Source organism: Pipistrellus hanaki (genome assembly GCF_964339955.1).
Source record: "Pipistrellus hanaki genome assembly, chromosome: 11".
Lineage (NCBI taxonomy): Eukaryota > Metazoa > Chordata > Mammalia > Chiroptera > Vespertilionidae > Pipistrellus > Pipistrellus hanaki.
In genome coordinates, this window is record NC_140513.1 from 13,498,443 (window position 1) to 13,525,442 (window position 27,000).

The window sequence follows — 27,000 nt, forward strand, 5'->3', positions numbered from 1 at the left end:
AAAGAAGGAGAAAACAGACCTGATTTCATGCATCCCACTAATAACGATGGCCCATTATGGGGTTTTCACCAATCAGATCATCTTCTCTTGGTTGATAGCTAAATGGAAAATATGGAAGGCCAGTAGTGGTTGACTTGGAGAGGGAAGAAAAGAGACTGAGTAGTCCATGTCTAGATATATAGTATATGCCAGGCTCCAGAGGGGAAAGCAAAAGTAAGTTAAACATTGTGCAGACTAGCTTTAAGGGGCTCATCATTTAATAGGAGTCATGGAGAGAGGGAGGGAAGGAAGTTGGAAATGTGAGGTAGAAGATAATTGATTTGAGATCACTTTAGCTGAGAAAGACTCTTTAGTGGTGAATTTCTTGATATTGAGTCCCTCTAACACAGGTTTTTAAAAATAGCTTCAGCCTAATTATAACTTAGGATGTGTAAGTGCATATTCACCAATAAAATTCTTATTCTCCCAAGAGTTCTTTAGTGTTTGAGTTATCCAATAAAGCTCCTTTTATGTTAAGAACTTTACAAATTAAAGGATGGATTATAGTTATATAGCACATCATGAAACGATTCCAAAGATTAATCAAGAGGAAAACCATCATTGGAAATTTTTTTTTTTATTCCTGTGATATACTAGTATAATTTAATATAATCTATAACTTTAACTGGGGGAAGGAGGTTATTGTGAATTTTAAAAATTTGGTAGAACTTTGAAAATTTAAGATTTTTCTTGTGTGTGTCTGTGTGCATGGTTTTAAATTTGCAGCACAAACTCGACTATTGGAACTGCATGATGGAATAGAAAAGGCAGAACAACAAATTTTAAGAGCTACTGAAGAATTTAAACAACTGGAAGAAGCTATACAGCTTAAAAAAGTATGTAAAAGCGAAGCAGCAATGCTAAGAGGACATATAAAAAATGAACTGCATTTTATACCTTCAAAACCCTGTAAAACAATTCTTAAATTAGTGCTGCCTAGTTAATTGTGGAATAACAGATTTTAGAGTCAGATATGGTATTAGCATTTCCAAATCTTGATGACATCCTATTAGCATTTATAATATAGAAATAAATTACTTATGATTTATGTAAAAAGATGTATTTGGTCTACTTTTACTATAAGAGCACCTATATTACCCAGGGAAGTTGCTTCTTGATATATCTCCTAATTTAATTAAGAATTCCTTACCTTTAAGATTCTGGGATCTAGATTAAGAGCCAGAAGACATTTCTACTACGCTATGACCATTATCAAGCAAGCAGCAGAAATGTAAATAATATAAGATACGGTGTATAAAAATATGGAAGTTATACAGTCAGAAATTACAAAATGTATTATGAAGAAGTAAGCAATTCAGACTCATGTTGTAATTGCATAGGGAGAAAATTCAAACAAGGAAGTATTAGACATTTTAGTTTTTAAGTGTGTAAAAGGTTTTAGTTATTTGCAACTTTTAAAAATCAATATTTCAAAATTTTGATGGTAATTGCATTCATTACTATAAAGGTAGGACAAGAATATAAAATCCAAATTGATTCAAGTTTATTGGAAACTTACTGTATAGCAGTTGCTGACTGGCCCCGAGTAAATGAGCAAAACAGATATGTGTCCCTTCATCATGGATAGGAAATAGATAAGCAAGTAAAAAAGTAAAAAAGAAATGTATGTATAGTTAAACCATATAAGTATTGTAGGAAAAAAATAGAATTAAAAGAGACAATATAAAGGATATAATTTAAATTGTGGGGCCTCACAAAGCCTCTCTGAAGAGGTGACATTTAGGCTGAGACCCAAAGGATGAGAGAAAACCAGCAAGACAGAGTTAGGAGACAAGTATTTCAGGCAGAGGTGACAATTTGTGCAAAGACTTTCAAACTAAAAGATTCTACAACAAGCATGTCAAATCTGTGGCTGGTGGGCCGCATGCTTGCTCTACTGCCCGAGGGAGTATAGTGGAAAATGAGGTTAAAGTCCATGCCAGGCTTCATAGGCCATTTTAAGGGGTTTGAAGTTGTTCTCGTTGTAATGGGAAACCTTTGAAGGACTTTAGGTAGTAGAGAGGCTGATCCTACTTGTATTTTTATAAGAGCATTCTGGCTACTGCAAGAGTGAAGTGAGAGGTGGAAAGAATAGAGTTTTGTGCAGCTGTTAGGAGGCTCTTTATACAGGCAAGAGTTGATAATGGCGTAGACTAGGAAGGCGATGGTGAGCTTGGAGAGAAAGCACTGATTTTAGGTAAAATTTGGCAGTAGAACTGATAGATAGGTCTTAAAGATTGATTGAAAGTGGGAGATGGCCCTCACCAGTGCAGTTCGGTGGTTGAAACTTCCCTCCTTACTCTACACCAAATGGTCTCCAGTTCGATTCCTGGTCAAAAGCACATACCTTGGTTGCAGGTTAAGTCCCTGACCCCAGTCAGGGTATGTGTGGGAGGCAACCAATTGATGTGTCTCTCACATTGATGTTTCTCTCCCCTCCCCTCTCTGTTTTCTCTCCCCTCCACCAACTCCCCATCCCCTGCCCTCTTCCGCTTTTCTAAAAAATCAATGGAAAAAATATCCTCCAATGAGAATTAAAAAGAAAAAGAAAGTGGGAGATGAGGTGAAAGGAGCTAACAAGAATGATTTTAATAATTAAATAAGAATGTTTTATAATACTGGCTAAAGTTTTATATAGCAAATTGATAGATGTAAACAATGGACATAATTTTTAAACAAAATGTGCTTGGTAAAAGTAGTTATTTTAAATGAGTATAAATCTAAATTTTTCATGATACTATTAATTTGCCTCACATGCTAATAACAAAAGTAAGTATAATGTAAGTACTGTATAAAGTCAGGTACTATTAATACTTTACAAGTTGCTTATACTAGAGTGACAACTTTATTTTTATCTACTTATTTTATAAAAGTTTATTAGTTTTCATAAACTTTTATTTATTTATTTTTTAATATATTTTATTGATTTTTTACAGAGAGGAAGAGAGAGGGATACAGAGTCAGAAACATTGATTAGCTGCCTCTTGCACACTCCCCACTGGGGATGTGCCCGCAACCAAGGTACATGCCCTTGACCGGAATCGAACCTGGGACCTTTCAGTCCGCAGGCCGACGCTCTAGCCACTGAGCCAAACCGGTTTCGGCAGTTTTCATAAACTTTTATAAAATAAGAGTTTCTACATATACAGAGCATAAGAGTATAAGATATAAATGCCTAGATAACTCCTATATTTTACTGTTATTTAAATAACTGATAGAGCATAGAATACCTTTAAATTCTAAAAATTCTTTAAACTTGTAAATCAGTGTTGCCATCCTCTGTTAATTGTGTGTTGTGGTGTGGGGGATTAGGTTTCAGAAGCAGAGAAAGACCTTCTTTTCAAGCAGTTGAGTGATAGGATACAACTTCTAAATAAATTACGCCAAGAAGCTCTGGATCTAGAAATGCAGTTGGAGAAGCAAAGGCAAGAAATGGCTAAAAAGCAGAAGGAGATCAAAGACCTTCATATAGGCATAGATAGCTTGGATTTCGAAGACCCAAAACATGTAAGTAAATGAAGACATTTTGGCTTATTCTATGGTGACTAGAATAAAATTTTATCTACATATTATGTTTCATAATTTTTAGCCATAGAATCCTTTCTGAAATTCTTTTTTTTAGTTTGATGCACGAATTTGAGTAATATATATACTTTATATGTGTATATATAATATATGTGTTGTATATACGGTATACATATGTGTATTTGTGTGTATATATACACATACTTATATATAAAAATATGTATGTGTATTTTTACACATACCCACAATAACTTCAAACCCACAACTTTGGGTTTGAAGAAGGTAGCTTTCAGTAGAATGAGGATTACCTTAAGTGGTTGAATTTCATTATATTTCAAGTCAAGAGAAACCTGCTCCATGGTGCATTCTAAACTTCTTATCCTTTCTTTCTTTTTGCCTTATTTTTTTCTTTCTGAAGAGCTAGGTAGTGAGATAGAAGAATAGAAGTGGGTTTAGAGTCCTTTTTCTATCTCTTCTTTAAGTTTTTACATAAATATTCCATTAAAGCTATTTATTGTTTAATATTATTTTGTTTTGTCTTTAAAAAGGAAACATTTTTCTAGAGTATGTATTCCTAAAATGTGGCCAGAGGTGGTCAGGTATCTGGATGATGGAGTTAGGTTCTTGTCTCTTTTTGTCTCTACTGTGAGAAGTCTTACTAATGGCTTATAGTTTAGCCAATATTTATACAATAGAAGTGAAAATTTTTTCTGCATATTTTAATAATATACTTTGAATAAAGGGTGCTTTTAAAAAATATTAATATCTCTGGATCAAGCCCAAACCGGTTTGGCTCAGTGGATAGAGTGTCAGCCTGCGGACTGAAAGGTCCCAGGTTTGGTTCCGGTCAAGGGCATGTACCTTGGTAGCAGGAATCCCCAGTAGGGGGTGTGCAGGAGGCAGCTGATCGAGGTTTCTCTCTCATTGATGTTTCTATCTCTACATCCCTCTCCCTTCTTCTCTGTAAAAAATCAATAAAAAACATTTTTTAAAAAAAGATCTCTAGATCAAGAGAAATCATAGAATTTAACATGGTAAGGACAATGCACTATAATTGCTTTAAATATTTGACAAGTTTTTAAGTATTCCTTTAAATATTTTTGTAAGATATTATAGATATTTTTTGTAGACCAGCTAATTTTAACAAAAGGTGACCTTATCACCATAGACTTAAGGTCTTTTCTAACAAAAGCCTAAGACTTAGTATTAAAATTGAAACCAAAAGTCTTGATTATTTTTAAATAATTTTTGATATATGAAATACTAGAGGTTTTGAATAATATGTATAATATGGTCAGTATTGTATTACTTTATTACACTTATTTATTCAGAAGTCTTACCACCCCATGTGAGGCCCCTGAGGATTGGAACTGTATCCCCAGGACCAGCCCTATGTTTATGTATGCTTGCATCAAAGAAAGTAGGAAGGAATCTGCTTATAGGTACTACTTCAGGCTCCTTTGTTGCCTCTTCAGTTTTGTGATCTACTTATAACCTAGATTGTAGTTCACTTTCAATAAATGACTATGATGTTCCTGGCAGACAGGGAGTCTAATGCTCACTGTATTTATGTAAAGAATTACATACTGGAAGGAGTAAAATGAGAAGTAGGAATGGTATCCAAGTTTTGAAGATAGTCAAAATCAATTTGTGTTAGTGAGGATGAAACATAGAAACCAGATTTAAGGTTCCTTTTTAGTATTGTTAAAACTACTGTATGTTAGTTCCTAAGGTTTCCACTTTAGTCTGAACACCAGAAGATGTGTCTTTTTAATTTGCTCACCAGAGGGAGCAACTTTTTCTACTAGCACAAAGTAACTTATTGGCTAGTGTTAGACACCCCATTTTAGGCTACAAATATGAACATTTTAGCAAAAGGGATAGAATCCCTGCAAGAGTGGGATCCCTGCATATTTTTTACAGATGTGGATAGGCTTTTATTCAATTAATTTTTATCTAATTAGATGAGGTATCTTCCTGAATAGCATATATAATTTAAAAGTAAAAACTTGAGAGATTAGAAAACAGTATATGATTCTGAGATATGATGGAAAGCAAATATATTAAGTGCCAACAATGTCTAACATAGTGCTGGTTTTTGCATATACTGGTGAGGAACTTTATCATAGCATTCTTATATCTAGTGACTTTTCTTTTTTCATTTCAGAAGATGAGAATATGATTTAGAAAAATTAAATGATTTCCCACACTCACCAATTTAGGAAGAGGTAGAGCCCATGCTTATTCTGTTACAATGACCCTCTTCCCAAAGGAATTAAAGATCTAAAGAGATTAATTATTTTTAACTGAGTTTAAGTCAGGTTTTCAACAAACATAAACATTAAAAATCAAATCTTCTTTTGGTTATTTAAAATGGTCATAGCTAGTAGCATACAAGTCACAAGAGCAAATAATAAAGGAGGGTTTATATAGCTCTTCCCTATGTGGCCATGCCCTGTGAAAGCAAACCGTAACTATTCTCTGTGGGGATTTAGCCTGAAGTAAGCTTTTGCTAAGAGTGTGCGTGATTGGCCCTCGGGAGCTTCCTGTGTTGTGGGACCAACGGAGGCTGCTCGTGATTGGACCAGCTGGGCTGCCACTCTCTTTAGACCCGGAACGTGGTTTGAAGAGCTGGGAAGTTACAGAGACGGAGGCGTTTACAAAAATGTGGCTGTCAGAGAGGGAAGTGCACTTAAAATTTGAAGACATTGGAAAGCGTTCCGCCCACAATTTCCTTGTTCTCAACGGCTCAGTTTTAACAGGACAAATTCTAAGTTAAGGTAGGAGCATTTTCTCTCTACAAAGGGCTTAAAAAGAGGTGGAGTCATATGTAAGTTCCTGTTTTTACAATAATTCTTTTGTGAGCTTTTGCTTCCATGTGTAATGCAAATCATGGGCATACTGAACCAACGTTTTGTCCTGCGTGTAAAAAGATTTCAGTTAACATTTTAATGGTGAATTTTAAAGATTTATTAATAGATGAATGCAAGAGTTTTTTTGTTTTTTCATTCTGTCCTGAGCCATAAAAATCCTAAATTTACTTAGGATTTAAGCTGTACCTGCAGTTACCTTTTCAGAAAGATTTTGGATGGGTATTTTGGAAATGGGTGGAAAAAGAAGAGTTTTGAAAAGCCCATCAAGTTTTACCAGTAGTACATTTAAAACCTTCTGATCAAGCTGCCATTCATTCGTTCTTGTCTTTGGAGGCAACGGACTTCTAAACTTGAAAAATGTTCACTTATAATCAATTGAGTCTTGGAGTTTGTTGTTTAGACTGTAATTTAGTTTTTTCTTGATAACTTGATTTATTATTCTTTTCCTCTGATGGGGGAAGGAGGTTAGAGCCTTTGAGGTGTTAGTGAGAGGGCAAAGATTCCCTGGGGAATTGTTTTGTTTCCATATGAACAGTCTCCAGATAACCAGGGCAAGTCATTTGATGAATCTGAGACGTAGTTTTCTCATGTGTAAAAGGAAGAGTTTGACTGCTCCCTAGTTATCAGTTTTCTCCCTCCCTGTCCCCCAGCACACCTGAGAAATACAATCCAATCTTTTCAGTTACCAGTAGCTCCTTAAATTGATTCCTGTCAGTGTGAGATGGTGTATGGGTGTGAAAGCTCTGTTTTCCACCAGGTGGATATGTAGTTAGTAGAGGAGTTTACCTCCAGAGGGCTGGTCCTCCATCTTGAGAATCACTGGGTCTAAATAGGCTTTGAGGTCCCTCTGAGCTCCCAGTTTATGGAACCTAAAAAAAAAAAAAAAAAAAAAAAAAGTGTCGTGTAAGGAATTGAAAAGAAACTTGAGTTTCAAGTAAGTTTTCATTTCATGTCCCTATTCTATAAACAAATCTTTTTTAAAGTACATATGCTGTACAGTGAGGAGGAGGTAAGGGCAGAGGGTGGGGTGAGAACCAGGTAGAGGGGAGCTCTGGGGGGGAAAAAGAGGAACAATTTTAATAATCTGAACAATAAAGATTTATTAACTTTTTAAAATATATATATGTTGTTTTCATTTAAAAGGTATTACTTTTTTATTTTAAAAATTATTTTAAATATACAAAACTCATTAAAAAAAAAAAAAAAAAAACCTCTTGTAATCTTTCCACCCAGATATATAATCCTTGTTAACATTTGGAATATATTATTTTTCTAGATGTATATGTAATCAATTAACTTTTTGGAAACCTTTTTAAAGAGACATATTTTAATGCAGTTCATTGAACTCTGAGCATTACCTACTCGCTGTGCCCTTACCCTCTTTTATACACAATTGCTCATCTCTAAAATGGAGGAGGTTCCAATATCAAGTCAAATGAAAACTCATGTGAAAAAAACACACAGCCTGACACAAAACATATGCAAATTATTACATTTTATTTTTCCAGTTTTTCTTTAGAAATGCTAAGGATTATTATTTTTAAAAGTTTTTTGAATTTGCTTGTTTTTCAATTCAGTGCCATATGAAGGCTCAGAAAAGGGGTAAAGAACAACAGCTTGACATTATGAACAAGCAGTACAAACAACTTGAAGGCCGTTTGGATGAGATACTTTCTAGAATTGCTAAAGAAACTGAAGAGATTAAGGACCTTGAACAACAGCTTACTGAAGGTGAGAATTTAAGTTGATTTAAAGATAAATTAGTTTCAGTATTAAAAACAAATGGCACCCAGACAAGCATTAATCTAGATATTAGCTAAATATGCTTCAGCTCTTAAGTGCTAGTATTTGATAGGGAAATATTGACACAGTACACAGTATATAATAAAAAAAATTTAAATTTATTTAATTTTGTGTTGATGTCCTAATGAGTCAGGTCATTGTAGACAGTAGGCAGGAAGTTAGTTACATGATCATGATAAACTCTGGCATGGGATTGTCTTCCTCAAGGCATAAAATCCTTTCAGGAGCAAAGAGCCCATTGATTTCAGAGTATTCAGTGTCTAGTTACAAGGGGAGTGTAGAAAGAATTTTAGGATCTACTTTTGCAATGCAAATTTAAATTGTGACATTGCCATTGTGGAAGGGGAGGATGAAAAGTTATAGTGGTGAGAGCCTTCACTTGGCATAAGATCCCAGTCCCTGTTTTGCCATTATCAGCTGCGTGACCTGGGACATATTATTATTGTCTACGTAATTAGTTGTTGGGAAGATTAAGTGAGATAATGTTCATAAAGTGCCTGGCACATACTAGGTACCTAATGTATGGTTGGGGATAATTTTTATTTTTATTTTTATTTTTTTGTCTTTAGGATTCATGTTTATATTCACAGTCTTGGATTAGTCTTGTTTGTTGAGTGGCTTTTATTTTGTATATCTAGCAGCAATAACTCAGTTTGTGTACATTTTAAATTTTATTTGGAAATGATTACTTTAAACTTTTTACAGCAAGAATTAAGCATTTTATAAGCAATGATCACTGAATATGCTATTTTTATTGTATACCTGCTTAATACTACTGTACTAGAGATAATAAGGGGAAAACTATTATATCTTGAAAAAGAAAAATAAGGTAGTAGGAAATAATTGAAACCTTATTAGACTTACAATCTTAGCTGGTAACAAGTAACTAAGGAGTCTAAATGTGGTATTATTTATATATCTTGAAAGCATTTTCTTATATACACTATTACCTTCTCTCTTTTTTTTTGTCTTAGGCCAGATAGCAGCAAATGAAGCCCTGAAGAAGGATTTAGAAGGTGTCATCAGTGGGTTGCAAGAATACTTGGAGACTATCAAAGGCCAGGCAAGTCAGGCTCAGAATGAGTGCAGGAAGCTCCAGGATGAGAAAGAGACATTGCTGCGGAGACTGACCGAGGTTGAGCAGGAGAGGGACCAACTGGAAATAGTTGCCATAGATGCAGAAAATATGAGGAAGGTATGATTTGTTTTTTACTTTCCTGTTTTCCCTTGCCTCAGAAATAGATGATGTCCAAATTAAGTAAGCTAAACAAGTTAGCAGCAGTGCTATTATAAGTGGCAAAAAGTATTAGTGGTTATTTAGTCTTGTTTTTTCCCTTTAGTTGTGATACATTTGGAACTATTGTTTTCCTTTACTAAGAATGGAAGCTTATCGATATTTTAGCTGAGTTTCTGTTCCTGAAAGACATTATCAAATAACTCTAACTAATATGAAGTTGTGGCTATTATAAATGTGGTATTAAATGTTCATATTTTATTATTTAAGTCCTAAAATTAAGTACAATAATTTTTCTTACTTTTTTTGTCATTCATAATTTTAACATTAATTTACAGAGAAGACAGACAGTATTATTCCCTTTTACCTTATTTGTTGCCATTTATTAGATTTCATGATCTCTTTTTTAGTTCTTTGGCAAACTATCATGCATGAAAACCCAGGTTCCCAAACCTCATCCTCAGTAGGGCTGGCTCTGGAAATTTGAATATTTTAACATGAAAATTTTCAAGTTTATAAAAATACCAAATTTAGTATTTAACACCATGTACTCACAATTTAGCTTAAGAAATAAAACATTGCAGATGTAGTTGAAACTCTCTGTGTACCCCATACCATAGCTAATAAAGTCCTGAATATGATTATTTTCCTGCATCTCTCTTATTATATATTAGAGGCCTGGCATGGGTAGGGTCCCTAGGCCTGGCCACTGATCAGGGCCAATTGGGGCCTTCCAGCTGCCACCCAGGGCCTTTCTTCCCTGGCTGCCTGCTGGGTCCTTCCTTCGTTTCATGCTGCCCTCTGATGGTCAGGGCACATCATAGTGAGTGATAGAACTCCAGGTCTCTTGGTTGAACTCCCAAGAGGACACTTTGCATATTAGCCTTTTACATCTATAGATGTATGCATTTAAAGCAATATATAGTATTGTTTGACATCATCCATCCCTTCAGTACACATTTCTTCTTCAAAATAAGAACTTTTGCCCTAACCAGTTTAGCTCAGTGGATAAGAGTTTCGGCCTGCAGACTGAAGGGTCCCAGGTTTAATTCCGGTCAAGGGCATATGCCTTGTTTGCGGGCACATCCCCAGTAGGAGGTGTGCAGGAGGCAACTAATCAATGTTTCTCTCTCATTGATGTTTATAACTCTCTGTCCCTCTCCCTTCCTCTCTGTAAAAAAAAAAAAAAAATCAATAAAATATATTTTTTTAAAACAGAACTATTTTCCCCCTATATCACTCTGATACCATTATTACACGTAGGAAAATTAACAGTAATTCCATAATGTCATCTAGTATTTGAACCATATTCAAATTTTCCCAGTTGTGCCAAGAATATCTTTTTTTAAAATATATATTTTATTGATTTTTTACAGAGAGGAAGGGAGAGGGACAGAGAGTTAGAAACATCAATGAGGGAGAAACATTGATCAGCTGCCTCTTGCACACCCCCCACTGGGGATGTGCCCGCAACTGAGGCACATGCCCTTGATTGGAATCGAACCTGGGACCCTTCAGTCCGCAGGCCGATGCTCTATCCAGTGATCCAAACCGGCCAAGGCCAAGAATATCTTTTAAAATAGCTTGTGTGTATGGGTATGTGTGTCCAGGTGGTAGTCCTATAGAGTGTCCCACATTACGAGGATTTGTCTGATTGTTTCTTCATTGTGAATTTAACACGTTTTCTGTGCTCTGTATAAAATAGTGTCTTCTTTTAACTTTATTTCCCCCTGGTTTACTGGAGAGGTTGAGCACCTTTCATTTGTTTATTTACTATTCAGGGTTCCTCTTCATTGAATTCCCTATTCATATGCGTTGCCCATTTTTCTATTGGATTGTTTGTCTTTTTCTTAACAATTTGTAGGAATTCTCTATATATATAGAAACTAATCCTTTGTTGATTATAGATGAAGTCTGCATTTTGAATGGGCAACCCAAATGATTCAGATGTGCTTTTTTGGACCATCTATTGAGAAACTCTTCTATAGAAGTTCTCGTCGTAGGATTCCCCTGTTTAATCCAAAATAATTTGATCTAATTCTTTAAGATCCAAAATAAGTAGATACAAGCTGTAATGTTTAATTAAAATACAGATGGGCTAAAATGACTCAGAATTGAGGTATGCTGATTAATATGTACTTGTATTGTTGTTAGCTACTACTCATTTAAGTTATTTTGTTATCCTTAATATTTGAGAGTGCTCATACCATTTTGTTCTGATAAATGAACATACTGTGGTTTAATATAAAGAGTATGGGCTTTAGAGTCAGAGATCTCAGCTCATATTCTGACTATGTCTTTTTTTAGCTACACAACCTCATGCCATCTACTCAGGTGTTCATTCTCCTAACTGGAGATAGAGGAATGGGGGGAAACAACAAAAATAATAATATCTTGTCATACACAGTAATTGTGAAGATAAAATGAAATAATGAATGTGAAAACATTTATTCCAGTGTCTGATAGAAAATAAGTTTTAAATTTTATTGTCCTCTCTTTTTCTTTCTTTTTTTTTACTTGTGCAGGTACATTTAAAATATTACACTTTGGGAAACATGTTGGTAGCGTACTAGTTTTTCTGATTACATTTAGTCTGATTATATTTCTGATTACATTTACTTTTCAGCCTGGCCCAGCCTGTGGCTTCATGATATTGCTAATGAACACTTTCTGTGCCAGGCTGGCCAGCATTTGGTTTACTGTGATCAAGTTACTTATAATGATTTGCAGATGCTTAAACAGCTCAGTGATGGTTTTGTAGTTCAACATACCCCGAATCCTTACAGGAACTTGCAGAGCTAGAAAGTGCCCTCCAAGAACAGCATGAGGTGAATGCATCTCTGCAGCAGACCCAGGGAGATCTCAGTGCCTATGAGGCTGAGCTCGAGGCTCAGCTGAAAGTACGAGATGCTGAAGCCAATCAGCTCAAGGAAGACATGGAAAAACTAACAAGTCTCAGCCAGGTAAGTAAGAGCATAAAGCCGTCTAGAAACCAAGTAGCCTGTGGCCTTAACATATCAGTCTTCCTTTAATGTAATGTAAAATTGAGTACTTAATATAATATATGTGGAGTGATGGGAAGTGCACATTTTTGGAGTCAGACATTCCGAGTTCAAATACTACCCCTATGTGAACAAGTATAAATCACTTCATTGTTCTGAGTCTCTGACAAATGCCTCTTCCTCTATAAAATGGCTGTGATGAGGATAAGGAGATAATGGGCATGAAAGCACCTAGAGGTTGGTATTCAATAAATTCTGGTCTTTCTCAAAACAGCTTTAATAGACCTCTTTTAAGTTGATGTTACATTTTATTTTGCAACTTCATATTTTGGTTGAGTGAAATAATCCATTCATTTAAATTATATTTGCAAATTGGACAAATATTTATCCATAAATACTTATTGATTGGCCATTGAGGGTCAGGTGCTATGAATGTTGCAGAGAGCAGCACAGACATGGTCACTGTCCTTGTGAAACTGACAATCCAGTAGTGAAAGAGGTGTGGGAGAAAGAAAGAGGTAGGGTTTTGTGGCTGGGAGAGGGGTGGTGAGGGAAGACTACTCTCTAGAAATGATGTTTCAGCCAAGCCGTGAATAGGGAGTGGGGTGAAAGTGGTAAGGGTAAAAAGGCTTAATATTATAGGTGTAGAGGCAAAGACAAAGAGCATAGTGCATGAAAAAGTGCTGAAAGTATACTTCCAGTATCCCAGGAGCAAGGAGAGGAGTAGGGAAAGAGGGTGAGAGATAAAGGCAGAGAGGCTGGCAGAGGCCAGGTATAGTATAGTATATTCTTTATCTGATTAAAAATACAGATTTATGTAGCACTTAGCCAAATGGGCTGCATCTTCCTCCAGGTTCAGGGACACCCTGACCTTCACTGTCTGCCTGCTAAAAATCTGGGTCAGGATTCTAGTTTGGTTTTCCAATACCTTGTGCTTGATCAGAGCATTTATCATGTGTCTGGTGATCATTTGTTTACATTGTCCATTTTTCCCTTAGACTCAGAGCGCAGAGTGTCTGTTTCTGTGTTCTCAGAAACAGACTGGAACATGAGGGAAAGTTAATATGTTCTTATTCGATGAAAGTGAAATAAAATAAGATAGTTTGAATCCCAGGAATTTATGTGAAATAGCATTTGGCTGATTAGAAAAGGAAGTAAAAATAGGTCTTATTATATTAATTATTTTGTATTCCTTTATCTATCAGATATCAAATGACCACTTACCAACTGTTAGGATTATATTTTTTAAGATTACCAAGTTTTATAAAACTACAGTTGATAACAGCATTGAGGGGAAACTGAAGTGCTGTGATCAAAGTGAAGAAAATAGAAGATTGGGGGAAAACAATTAAAATAACAAAGTCTTGACAAAAATATAAACACTCTGGCCTTTTCACAAATTCACAGTGAAGGATGCATTCCCTTTTTTGGCATTAGGACTGCTAGGATTGATCTTCAAAGCACACAGTGATGGTAGATAGCATAATGGATCTCTCTCTGCACTACAGGTCTTGATTGATACATTTGGTTATGTGAAATCACTTGTGAAGCTTGTTGAGTACAGATCCCTGGGCCCCATCCTAGATATTCTGGTCCATCAAGTCTGAGATGAGTCCAGGTTTATGCTTTTTTTTTTTTTTTTTTTTTTTTTTAAGAGATAGAGAAAAACATCAATTTGTTGTTCCATTTATTTATATATTCAACCTTGTGTTGGGAGGACTCTCTAACCAACTGAGCTACCTAGCCAGAGCAAGGCTTATGCATTTTTAACAGGCACACCAAGTGATTTTGATACAGGTGTTTGAGGACCACAGTTTGAGAAGAATTGGTCTAAGGCTCTAAGCGGAAGTATAGCAGTAATTGTTGGATCACTCACAGAGCTTTTGAAAGGAGCTGCTGGGCCCCCTTTCCCATGGAGATTCTGATTTGGTGTACCTCAGTTGAGCTGATTTTGATACTTACTCTCCTTTAAGAATCAATATTTAAGGAGGCATGTGAAAAAAATTACCTTGGATCTTTAATTTGGAAGTACAAACTTTAAATTGAGTTGTTACAAAATCATAGCTAGCAAGAGACTACATATATATGTAAATTTTTTTGCCTTTTTAGATAATAAATTATTGCTATTTTGTGTTTTCATATCATTGCTTCTTATGACAATAGTTAGAACAATTAGCCCTTCAAGCAGAACTTGAGAAGGAGAAGCAAGCCGTAAAGGATGCCCTTGGAAAAGCCCAGTTCGTAGAAGAAAAGGACAAAGAAAATAGTGAGCTCCGCAAGCAACTTAAACAGCTGCAGGTAGAGACTTGGTTTAGAATATATTCTTACGTGGGCACTGAAAATGTTGACATTGTTAGTCAGCAACTTGACAATCTGCTCTAACATATAAGCAACTTGAATTTGCATATATATATATAACCAGCAACCAAATGGCGGAATGACCAGAACAACCTGTCGAACAGTTGGTATGATATGCACTGGCCACCTGGGGGCAGAACCTCAACACAGGATTGCCCCTGATGGTCATTGTGCTCCGACAGTGAGAGCACTGCTTGGCTGACCAGAGTGAATGGCGCTCAAACAGCAGGCTGATCCCCGCAACCCACGTCCCCAACCAGTGCATGAATCTGTGCACTGGGCCTCTCATTAAAAAAAAAGAAATTCTAAGTGGGACAGTATGAAAGAGAGTCTCTGTTCCCTTGGGAGCCCGTTGTTTTAAAATTATTAATGTGCATATCTTTAGTGTTGTTATGTGATGGTGCAAAGAGATGGAGGCAATGTCAGTAGCAAAAAGAATATTGTGTAAACTCATGGGCAAGAGCAATATCTCAAAAACTCATAGGCGAAAGCAGTATCTCGCATTTTTCCTAGAAGCACATTTGTCATCAGACTAAACTAAAGTTATCAGATTGGTTCCATCTTTTTCCACTGAAATATTATCCAGGAATTTAATTAGAGTGGACTGCAGTAGAACTTCTTAACCATAAACAGTTTTTACTATCCCTGTCTCAGAAAGAATGCTATTAAAATTGCATCCTTTTCGTATTGGTGGAAGTTTTCTTTGGCCAAATATTTTTATAGCTGTTGTCACAATAATGTGACCAACTGCAGGAGAAACAGGTGGACAGGATTTTCCAGATGATTAAATTCTCTCAAAGAGGATAAATGTCTGAACAAACAAAGTACCTGGGTCAATAATCAGTTTTCAAATCTGTGAGGTCAGGAGCCGCTTGGTTGATGGGAGTGGCAACTGTTACCCTACCCCAGAAGTGAAGGGGCAGAGTTGCTTTGTTTCCAAAAAGCTTCCAAAAAGTCATGCAGGGAGGTTTGTGACGAATAAGACTAAACTCGTCCAAATTCTCTCTCTTTCTCCAACGCCTTGAATATTTTTTCCTCAAAGTTTAAGGAAATTTAAAAACTAGAATTTAATTTTTATTCCTATCAGTTCAACTCCTGAAACAAATAGCATGAAAAATGTACATGTTTTCCATTTCTGTGTGTGTATTGTTGAGTGTTCATCAGATTATTTTTTTATTTTTATTGTGGAAAATTTCAAATAATCACAAAAAAGAGAACAGTCTTATGACCTTTTATTGACTTAGCTTTAAACAATTCTCAACATTCTGCCATTCTGTTTCAGTTAGTCCACTTTTTTTTTTTTTTTTTTTGGAATATTTAAGGAAAATCTCATGCATCTTCATTGTACTCATAAATACTTCAGTATACATCTATTAAAGAAAAAGACTAAAGTCTCTTCTTCAGGGGCCTTCTCCAAAGTAGAAACTGAAGTCAGCTTTCCAGGATGCTGGCTCATGCTGTGAGACTATCATAGAACTCATTTCTCTAGTTATTTAACTTACCTCCTACAGAGTTCAAGTTAAACTCTCCACACCTGTCTTTATCAGAAATCATTTAGTTGCAGTGAATTGAAACCTACTAATACTACCCCAAGAAAAGAGACTGCTTGCCAAGAACCAGAGCTGTTCTAACAATCTTTCAGAGGCTTCAAGGCCCTCTTATTTGTCTTTTTCTATCTTTTTGGGCATTGCATGTAATCCAGCATGGATTTCAGCCTTGAGCTGGCATATCTTTGTAAGTCCAGCTTTTATGCAGACTTGCTATACTGGATATTGGTTCAGTATCTGGAAAGAATGAGAACTTGTTTTCAGTGGATTGGATGACCTTGAGACAGATCACTTGTAGCTAGGATTAAACAATAGTATAAATATAGCCACCTCAGGGCATTGGGCAGGGACAATTTACAGATAAGATGACTCTAGGTAGGACAGGTACTTAACAAGTTCATTGTAATTCTAAATTCTCTGTATTTTAGCTCACAGTGTTACACTGAGTTTGAAATAAATTCATCATTCAGGAGGTAGGGGAATACAGTTAATAGTTTTTCGTATTCTAAATTATACTGTTTGCATCCCCATGTATCATGTTACATATGGAGGTTTATTTAGATTCAAGTTAGTTTTTGGCAAGAAGACTTTTGTAAGTAGTGATTCATAAGAATTTCTTTTTGCATCACATCAAGAGACATCGTAAGTGCCTGGCTGTGTCTTTTGTGACTTTAGATTGATCAGTAGATTTAGATATTGTTAGTCTGAGTGGAAAGGGTTAAAATAATTAGTAAAAGATGTTGAATAAAACTAACATATGGTAAGTAATACAGGTTCTATATGTTTATGTGGGTATATTTTTAATTTTGTTTTGCTAACTTACCTCCTCATTTTACCTTCCTTCACAGGATGACAATAATCTATTGAAACAGCAACTTAAAGATTTCCAGAATCACCTTAACCATGTAGTTGATGGTTTGATTCATCCAGAAGAAGTGGCAGCTCGTGTGGATGAGCTACGGAGAAAACTGAAATCAGGAGCTGGGGAAATGAGGTAATGGAAAATCAAGACCTCCAAGTATATGGTGGGCCGAGTTGTGAGGGTTAGTGATGAACTCACCTTTCCCAGTACAGTAAAATGGCTGAGTTCCTTTGTAAGCTTTTCCTTTATCGTAGTCCATAGTTGAGACAAAAGATTGCTTAATTCAAATTGCCTGTCACTGATTTTTTTACATTTTAAATATTTTATACTTTTTGGTATTATTTCATTTTAAAAACATAAAGATTTAAAGAGTCATTCCAGAAAATTCATTGCATATGGTTAGGAAATAGAGACACTATGTTCTCCTATTTTAAATCGAGAACAAAATATCAGATGAAACTAAGGCTAATTTAAATATATGAAATGGACATTTATTCTTTGAGCAAACATTGTTAGCCTATGTTTCTAGAGCCATGATCGGCAAACTGTGGCTCGTGAGCCACATGCGGCTCTTTGGCCCCTTGAGTGTGGGTGAGTCTATTTTGAAGAAATGGAGATAGAAGAAGTTTGTTTAAAAAATTTGGCTCAATCGTACTGTTGATATTTGGCTCTGTTGACTAATGAGTTTGCCGACCACTGTTCTAGAGTAACTAAGAGTCATTTAATAAAACAATGACTTAGGAGATGTTCAGTAAATTGTTATGAATTGACACTAGTCCCATTCCACACTCTTTTTATTCCTGCACTAATATTATCAGTATGTTTGTACCTGGCATCTAGTATCAAAACAAAATGTCACATTTATACCATCTTTTTTCTCCCCTTACCAGAATCCATAGTCCTTCAGATGTCTTAGGGAAAAGCCTTGCTGATTTGCAGAAACAATTTAGTGAAATTCTTGCATGTTCCCAGTGGGAAAGAGAGGAAGCACAAGTAAGAGAGAGAAAACTCCAAGAAGAAATGGCTCTGCAACAAGAGAAACTGGCAAATGGACAAGAAGAGTTCAGGCAGGCCTGTGAGAGAGCCCTTGAAACAAGAGTAAGAAAAGGGCAAGAGGCAGCTGGAGGGAAGTGTTTGGCAAATATTTGAAATTTTCAGGAAATTACAATGCTCCCTTTCTCGTGTAAATAAAGTATAAATGTTATTTTCACTTATAACAAGTCAGGCTGGATGTGACTAAAATTCAACCCTGCATATGGCTACTGATGTTAAAATCAGGCTTCTTTGTGAAACTGTGTTTTCCTTGTCCTAGAAGCCAGGGAGGTGTTTCTTAACATGCAGGCAAACAATGCCACATTGCTGGAGTAGCGGATGGTGCCAGAATTGATTTTTCTTGATGTAATTATTTTAATGAGACAAGCATTAAAATGGATGCTAGAGAATATTCAAGAGAAAACCATCCCCAGTAACTCTGATTACAAAATTTTGTTATTATGTTTTTTTAGTAAAATGAAATATAATTCCCTCAAAAGCTTTTATTTTGAGTAAAACATATTTTTGCTTAAAAATTATCTTTGAAACTCCCATTTCCTCACAGATTAATTTGGATAAGAGACAACATGAAGCAAGGATCCAGCAGTTGGAGAATGAAATTCACTATTTGCAAGAAAACTTAAAAAATATGGAGGAAATCCAAGGCCTTACAGATCTCCAACTTCAGGAAGCTGATGAAGAGAAGGAGAGAATTCTGGCCCAACTCCAAGAGTTAGAGAAAAAGGTAGGGAAGACTAGGAAAGTGAGACACATGAGTTCCTGCTGCTTCATCCTGCCCCCAGCAATCAGGCCAGCTGAGAAAGAGTTGTGATCCACAGTAGCCTCTGGCTGCATTGCTCCCCCCTGCCCCCCGACCCCGCGTGAAACTGACCAAAGAGAAATCTGGATATATGTCATCGAATCAAGGGACTGAGACAATGGTGCCATTATTATTATTTTTTTAATATATTTTATTGATTTTACACAGAGAGGAATTGAGAGGGACAGAGAGTTAGAAACGTCGATGAGAGAGAAACATCGACCAGCTGCCTCCTGCACACCCCCCACTGGGGATGTGCCCACAACCAAGGTACATGCCCTTGACCGGAATTGAACCTGGGACCCCCCAGTTCGCAGGCCAACGCTCTATCCACTGAACCAAACTGGTCCCGGCCAATGGTGCCATTATTGATGGAAAGAAATAATTAGAATGCTATGGAGTGATTTTATAGTTGGTTAGGTGGTAGTTAATTGCTATTGTGATGACTTTATCTCTTTCAAAACCCCTTGCCCAGTTGGACATATCTGTGGGAAATTACTTCTAAACTCCTCAGCTTTCTTTCTAATACCCTGGCCTCTCTCTGAACTTCTCAATCCTACATAACCATCTCCTATTACCAGATCCTATACCTTGTTCAAATTGTGCCCATCACCTTTGAAATCACAAATTAAGCATCACTCTTATCTTACCAGCATCCCCATGCTGACATTTTTCAACATTATTGAGAATTTCAGTGCATTAGCCCCGCTGTTTCTGTTTGTTAAGCTTTCTTCATTTTCCTCCTTGTTCACCTTAGGTTCCATAGTCTACCATTGTAGCCATTTTTGCAAATATCCTTAAATCTCTTGCCCTTTTCTCCTGTCTGTCTTCTCTGACAAAACTGTAGCTATTTGCTTTCTTTGGCCTTGAGGATATGCTAAGTATTCCTGGAGGATAAGTTGCCTTTCCAGGCATAGTGATATCACTATAAACTCTTGGTTAATGTGGAAACTTTACCCTTTTCTCCAGTAAGCTTACTGTCCTATGCTCTATTGTTTCATGTCTTCTCACTCCTCACACCTATTGTCTCCCTTCTCCCAGCCTCAGTGAATGACTTGTCTCATACTGAGAACCCATCAGTCCTCCAGTCTTACTGAGCCTGCCTCCAAAATATAATGTATTTGAAATATATGAACTATGTTCTTCTCCAGTGCCACTACCTTCATTCAGCCATCATCTGTCTTCTGAACAACTGCTGTGACCACCTGACAAGTCTCCCACTTCCGCTCATGATCCTGCTCCACAGAGCAGCCAACATGTTTTTTCAGAAATGTGAATTGGCTCTTGTCAGTTCCATCCATGTCTCCCCCATCTCTAGTAGCTCCTGTTGTTCTTATTATAAAGACCAAAATTCTTAAGCCTATGAGGCCCTGCATGATTACCTCTGTTTAGTTCACTCCTTTTCTCAGTAAGCTCTTTCCTTCAGCTCATCAAAAATGCCAAGTTCTGCCCTAACCGATCTGGCTCAGTGGATAGAGCGTCGGCCTTCGGACTGAAAGATCCCAGGTTCGATTTTGATGAAGGGCATGTACCTTGGTTGTGGGCACATCCTCAGTAGGAGGTGTGCAGGAGACAGCTGATTGATGTTTCTAACTCTCTATCCCTCTCCCTTCCTCTCTGTAAAAAAAACCCACAATAACATATATGTGTGTGTGTGTATTTTTTAAAAAGCCAAGTTCTGTCTTCCCTTTTGGCCTTTGCACCTGCCATTCCCTCCCCTGGACCATGTTCTTTCACTATTCTTCTGGACTGCTGCCATCCCACCAATCTAGGTCTCCCTGCTTTTCTCTCAGACAGTGAGTGCTCTGTTTTGTCCCTTGATAGCATTAATCACTTTTAGTTATTTGTCTTTATTATTTAGGTGTTTAATGACTCTCCTAAGCTCCTTGAGGGCAGTAGCCAAATCTGTTTTCTTTGTCACCATATGCCTACTGCCTGACTCAGTGATTCAAAGTGGGTGGTCCATCGCTTGGTGATAGTGCCAAGAAATGTTTTTCCAATCAGTGAATGAATTTATAATCACTAAGATTCTCAACTAAGAAGACTGATTTCATTCTAAGTTTTCTTACAGTTTTTAAAAATATATATATTTTATTGATTTTGTACAGAGAGTAAGGGAGAGAGATAGAGAGCTAGAAACATCGATGAGAGAAAGTCATCGATCAGCTGCCTCTTGCACATCCCCTACTGGGGATATGCCCGCAAGCAAGGTACATGCCCTTGACTGGAACCGAACCCGGGACCCTTCAGTCCCCAAGCCGACGCTCTATCCATTGAGCCAAACCAGTTTCGGCCAAGTTTTCTTACAGTTTTGAGATTATTTTATTTATTCATTCACTTAGTAAATATTTATGGAACACCTACTATGTACCAGGTATTGTTCTAGGCATGGGGTGTGTAGCAGTGAATAGTGTCCCTGCCTTAATATTAATTGTATATTGGCTCTTGTTATCAAATGATTCATATGTTTAATATTTCTTTTATTTAGAAGAAACTTGAAGATGCCAAATCTCAGGAGCAGTTTCTTAGTTTAGATAAAGAATTAAAGAAACTAAAAAAAGCAGTGGCTGCCTCTGATAAGCTAGCCACAGCTGAGCTCACCCTTGCTAAAGACCAGCTTAAGTCGCTTCATGGAACTGTTATGAAAATTAATCAGGAGCGAGCAGAGGTGAGTTCACATGTACAGAATAAGTTTCCATCAGTGCTGCCGCTGTCAAAAAACATAACTTGTATTACTGATATTCTTACAGACTTTGGCTATTTATAAAACCACTATAAAGTTGGATGTTTCTTTTCAGACCTGCAGATTGTATTTCTCCTCTCACAGCCCTGCCATGAGTCATGCACTCTATTGAGTCGTGAAAGGAACCATCAAATGAAACATACCATCCCTACCTCAAAGTGTAGGGATCTGCTTAGGGAGATAGCTGTCTTTGCAGACCCAAGTAAAGGTCTTAAAGGATCACCATGTAATCCTCCTGAATATCAATCTTTTTATCTTGTGTAATCATATTAATATATTACCTCATAGGGCTGTTATAACTCCTGACTAAAATAATGTCTGATATAGTCTTTATAGAATGCAAATGCTAATGATTAAGACAGTAGATCATAGGAGAGAATCTAATGATGAGAGTCCATACTAGCAGGGGTCTTCAAACTACGGCCCGCGGGCCACAAGCAGCCCCCAGGGGAGTCTGATCCTGCCCGCCAGGTTTTTTGGGCAGTGAGCGCAGCCAAGGTGTTACAGTAGGGATTAGTAGTTCATATAGTCCAGCCCTCCAGCTCTCTGAGGGACCGTGATCTGGCCCCCACTTTAAAAAGTTTGAGGACCCCTGCAGAGACACCAGTCATGGAAGACTGTAGAACAGTGAAGGAAAAATTGAGCCCTGCTCACTTCTGATGCAGAACCCTACTCCACCCATAAAGGGGTGGAGCAGCCTGCCAGGTGATGGAAATGGCAGAGGACAAGGTGGGACTTGGCATCACACGTACATGGGATAGCCAGGCAGGCAATCTGGTTAAATCAGAGGAATCAAACTAGGAGGAAGAAGAAAAGAAAACAACCTATGAGAGCTGTGGTACCTTACTCATACCTCTGTCCCAATAGGAGTTGCAGGAAACAGAGAGGTTCAGCAGAAAGGCCATGCAAGCAGCCAGGGATCTGACTCGAGCAGAAGCAGAGATTGAACTCCTACAGAACCTTCTCAGGGGTAAAGAGGAACAGGTCAGTGCTGGTACTTTGGGACTTCCTCCTGATTGGGTTCTTGTCAGTTCCTAAAAAATTGATCACTGGGAGGGACATCAGAAATGATTTTGAATTGCAGTCACTAATCAGTCAGTGCTTTATTTTCTGTGTGCCAAGGATAGCGTAGTTTAACGATAAGGAGTGAGGCAGTTTTCTCATTAGTAAAGTGTAAGTAAAAATTCTAGAGTTACAGTCAGTGGCAAGAATAAGTGCATATGTAAAAGAATACTCATTGGGAACTTTGTGTGTCTGATTTCTCAATAGTTTCGTATTGAGATGGAGAAAGCAGATGTAGATACCGCAGGAGCAGACCCACAGGTGCTGGAAATGGAGAAGCTGAATGAGACCATGGAGAGGCAAAGGACAGAGATTGCAAGGCTGCGGAATTTACTAGACCTCACTGGGGCCGGTAAAGTATTGGCCTTTGTGGTAGTGGTACTGTAGTTCTAAAATCAAAACATTTTTGTTTTTGTTTTTGACCTTTAGAAAAATTATTTAAATGTTACAGATCAGCCGAAACCGGTTTGGCTCAGTGATAGAGCATCAGTCTGCGGACTGAAAGGTCCCAGGTTCGATTCCAGTCAGAGCATGTACGTTGGTTGCGGGCACATCCCCGGTAGGGGGTGTGCAAGAGGCAGCTGGTCGGTGTTTCTCTCTCATCGACGTTTCTAGTTCTCTATCTCTCTCCCTTCCTCTCTGTAAAAGGATCAATAAAATACATTTAAAATAAATAAATAAATAAATGTTACAGATCAGTTCTATGCTTGACTTACCAGCTGTGATAATCAGCTTAATAAATAAAAGCAGAGAATAAAAAAAAAATATATGTAAGTATAGTATTGTGTTAAAGAATTTGACCACAAAGAGATAAGATATTTACTTTTGTATTTTTTAAATAAATAAGTTTACAAATCTGTTTATTTTCTTTCTCTGGCTTACTTTATAAGTGAACAACAGAAGGCTATGTCTGTGCTCTTTAAATGTTAGTTAGCTAGGCAGGCTGAAAGTCAGCTTCGAGGAATTGATAAAAGTCATTGACTCTCATTGAATCACTTGTATTTTGAGAGAGGAAGGAAGTAGATGGTTTCAACTTTATATAATGGCTTTCCTTTTCAGATAAAGGAAACTTTGAAAACATTTTGGAAGAAATTGCTGACCTTCGACGTGAAGTTTCTAATCAGAATGATTACATCAGCAACATGGCAGATCCTTTCAAAAGACGAGGCTATTGGTACTTTATGCCGCCACCATCATCATCAAAAGTAGGAAGTCTGTGGTGCTGGGAGTATATACTGAATTTTCTTAAAGAAAGTGTGACAGTGTTCTTTTCCCCAAACTGTGAACAGGGTTCAAGAACACATATCTAGGCTAAGCCATGCAATGAGGTTCCATATTTGAGATGAAAATAGGGGCTTCCCAAGGAATGTGGGTGGAAGGGACTGCTTGAGGCAGGGCCAGCTGGAGGGAGAGGCTGTAGGTGGTTGGACGGCTGTCCCCCGTCCCTTCCTCCACACCACCATCACCACCCCAACCCCCGTCAAACTCCCAGTCGAGGGGACAATTTGCATATTAGCTTTTTATTATATAGGATAGATAGTATGCTCTACTGTCATTTGTTTTAGGTTTCCAGCCACAGTTCCCAGGCCACCAAGGACTCTGGTGTTGGCCTAAAGTACGCAGCCTCAACTCCTATTAGAAAACCACATCCTGGGCGGTCAGACAGGAAGGAAGGCAGTGGACCTCCACCTGCCTCAGGATACTGGGTTTATTCTCCCATCAGGAGTGGGTTACATAAATCGTTTGCAAATAGAGGTAAGTTAGGTCACTCAAGGTAGATGTATTTCTCTTCCCTGTTTAATAACTTTTTATTGGTTCTCTGAAATCCGTAAGACGCAATCCAAGCTCCTTAGCTTGCTCTGCAAGGGCCTCTGTGACTTGGCCTTGGCCAGTGACCTCTTGTCTTTTTATTTCATCTCCCATCACTCTCCCACACATCAGCCATATCCAGCTGCCTAAGATCCATCATGTCATGTTCTCAGACCTCCATGTTTAAGCCCTCTGTTTGGAATGTCCTTTTTCTTCCTTCCTGTTTAACACCTATTTCTACTTGTCCAGGTCCTCAAACACCACTCCTTTTATTGGGCCTTCCTCTATCCTGTCTCACCCAGGCAGACTGAGCTGTTTCTTTGCCTGTGCTCCTGGAGTGTGGCAGCTTACATCCTCGAATCATGGCATTAATTTGCTTGACTAAAATAAAGTGTTAGAAGTCTATTTTCTAAAGCTTTGTGGGAATGAGTCAGACTTGGGGTAAATCTTGGGTCTCTCACTTAGTAGCTGTATGACCATAGGAAAATTATTTAGCTACTACTCTGAAACTGTAAATCTTTAAAGTGGAAGTACCACCTTCTGAGAATTTGTTTATTCAGGACCTGTTTATTGAGTGCCTGCTGTGTGCTAAGTTCTCTGTCATCAGTGATAAACATAGTTCCTGCTTGTAGGGGAGGTAAGTAAGTAAATCAACACCTTAGAGAGTGCTGTGCATTGTGATGGTGGTAAATACTGAGTGCTGTGGGATTTCATAGCATATCTCCTTTTACATCGAGTGAAGCAGGCACCCAAATAGTTGCTGAATAAATGAACAAATGAATACAAGGGGAAAACACATACACACACACAATATAAACCAATAGATAGGCATAAGAAAAATTTAGGTATCAGCATTGAAAATAATTTGAATCCCTATTTTGATCTGCTTTTCAAAATTGCTTTTACTTTTTTTTATAGAATTCTAAGATTTTTGGTATCTGGCCTAAATGCTGCTGTTTTCTGCTAAATTTTTTACCTATAAGCCATGGGGGTAAAACACTCTTCTTTTTTTTTAATGTAAATTCTTTATTGTTTAAAGTATTACATAAGTCTCCTTTTTCTTCCCTTGACCTCTCCCTGGTCCCCTACTTCCCCCCTCATCATGTGCCCTTCACCCTCTCCCATCCCAACCTCCACCCCCGTGTGTGTCCATTAGTTTTGCTCATATGCATGCATACAAGTCCTTTGGCTGATCTCTTACCCCCTCACCTCTTCTGTTTATTTCTTTCAAGATGCAGACAGTAGAGGAGACAGCCCAGAAGAGAGCGAGCTGGATGACCGGGAGGACCACCCATTTGTGCCTCCTCCTGGATACATGATATACACTGTGTTTCCTGATGGCTCTCCTGTGCCCCAGGGCATGGCCCTGTATGCACCGCCTCCTTCCTCGCCCAACAATAGCCAACCTCTCACGCCTGGCACTGTTGTTTATGGCCCACCTCCTTCTGGGGTTCCCATCGTTTATGGACCTCCACCCCCCAACTTCTCCATCCCCCTCATCCCTATGGGCGTGCTGCATTGCAACGTCCCGGAGCACCGTAACTTAGTAAGTGCAAAGACATAATACCCCCTATTCATACTGTTTCCATGGGAGACTGAATAAGGTTACTTAATAAATTGGCCTACTTATGAGTGGATTATATCCCCAAAATATGTTTATAAGGCTGTTTAGAACTGAGCAACCATTCTCTTATTAAAATGCTGGACAGGATTTAGGGTACCAGATCAGTCTACAAACCAGATTTATATAATAAAATAGTACAGAAAGTAATAATTTTTAGAAAGCTTATATGTATTTCTAATGATGAGTACTATATTAATGTGTATATGTATTATATTTTCATATATGAGTGCCTGTACTTAAACACATATATGTATTTATATGTGTGTACACCCATAAACATGTATGTGTTTGCATACACACACACGGATGAGTAGCACACAGTAAAGTTTTGATGAGGATTATTTCTGGGTGGTGAGGTTAATTGATTATTATTTCTTTTCATAGTTTTTTCTTGTGCACAGAATTTTGTATATATTTGTCCCCTTTAATGTTGCAAGCATTTCCCCACGGTTTTACAAATGCTTCTAAATAGTATGATTGTACAACATTTATTTGTAAATACTATGGTGTGCTTTACTATGTGTAAATTTTTACTATATTTCATGTTCTTTTCTTAGTTTAGATTCCAAACAATGATTATTTCCTAATCACTAGCTTACCTTATAACTTTATGGTTCTAAAAAAAATAAAATTTGTTTTACAAGCTCCTCCTCCAAACTCAAGACAC

At 37.4% G+C, this 27,000-nt stretch overlaps 1 protein-coding gene across 4 annotated transcripts in view; it reads left to right on the forward strand.

Annotated features, from left to right (window-relative positions):
• CNTRL (centriolin) overlaps positions 1-27,000 on the forward strand; it is an 84,369-nt gene that overhangs the window by 28,017 nt on the left and 29,352 nt on the right. For 2 of the 4 annotated variants that reach the window (XM_084899183.1, XM_084899184.1), the window contains exons 10-24: positions 766-875; positions 3,352-3,546; positions 8,015-8,168; positions 9,215-9,435; positions 12,261-12,437; positions 14,640-14,774; positions 17,230-17,375; positions 18,134-18,341; positions 18,841-19,020; positions 21,584-21,763; positions 22,706-22,822; positions 23,108-23,252; positions 23,960-24,105; positions 24,466-24,655; positions 25,942-26,255. In XM_084899183.1, coding sequence (XP_084755309.1) covers positions 766-875; positions 3,352-3,546; positions 8,015-8,168; positions 9,215-9,435; positions 12,261-12,437; positions 14,640-14,774; positions 17,230-17,375; positions 18,134-18,341; positions 18,841-19,020; positions 21,584-21,763; positions 22,706-22,822; positions 23,108-23,252; positions 23,960-24,105; positions 24,466-24,655; positions 25,942-26,255 — 2,618 coding nt within the window. Of the gene's footprint in view, positions 1-765; positions 876-3,351; positions 3,547-6,103; positions 6,345-8,014; positions 8,169-9,214; positions 9,436-12,260; positions 12,438-14,639; positions 14,775-17,229; positions 17,376-18,133; positions 18,342-18,840; positions 19,021-21,583; positions 21,764-22,705; positions 22,823-23,107; positions 23,253-23,959; positions 24,106-24,465; positions 24,656-25,941; positions 26,256-27,000 lie in introns of those variants that run through there. The other 2 variants (XM_084899185.1, XM_084899186.1) reach the window with 2 other exon arrangements.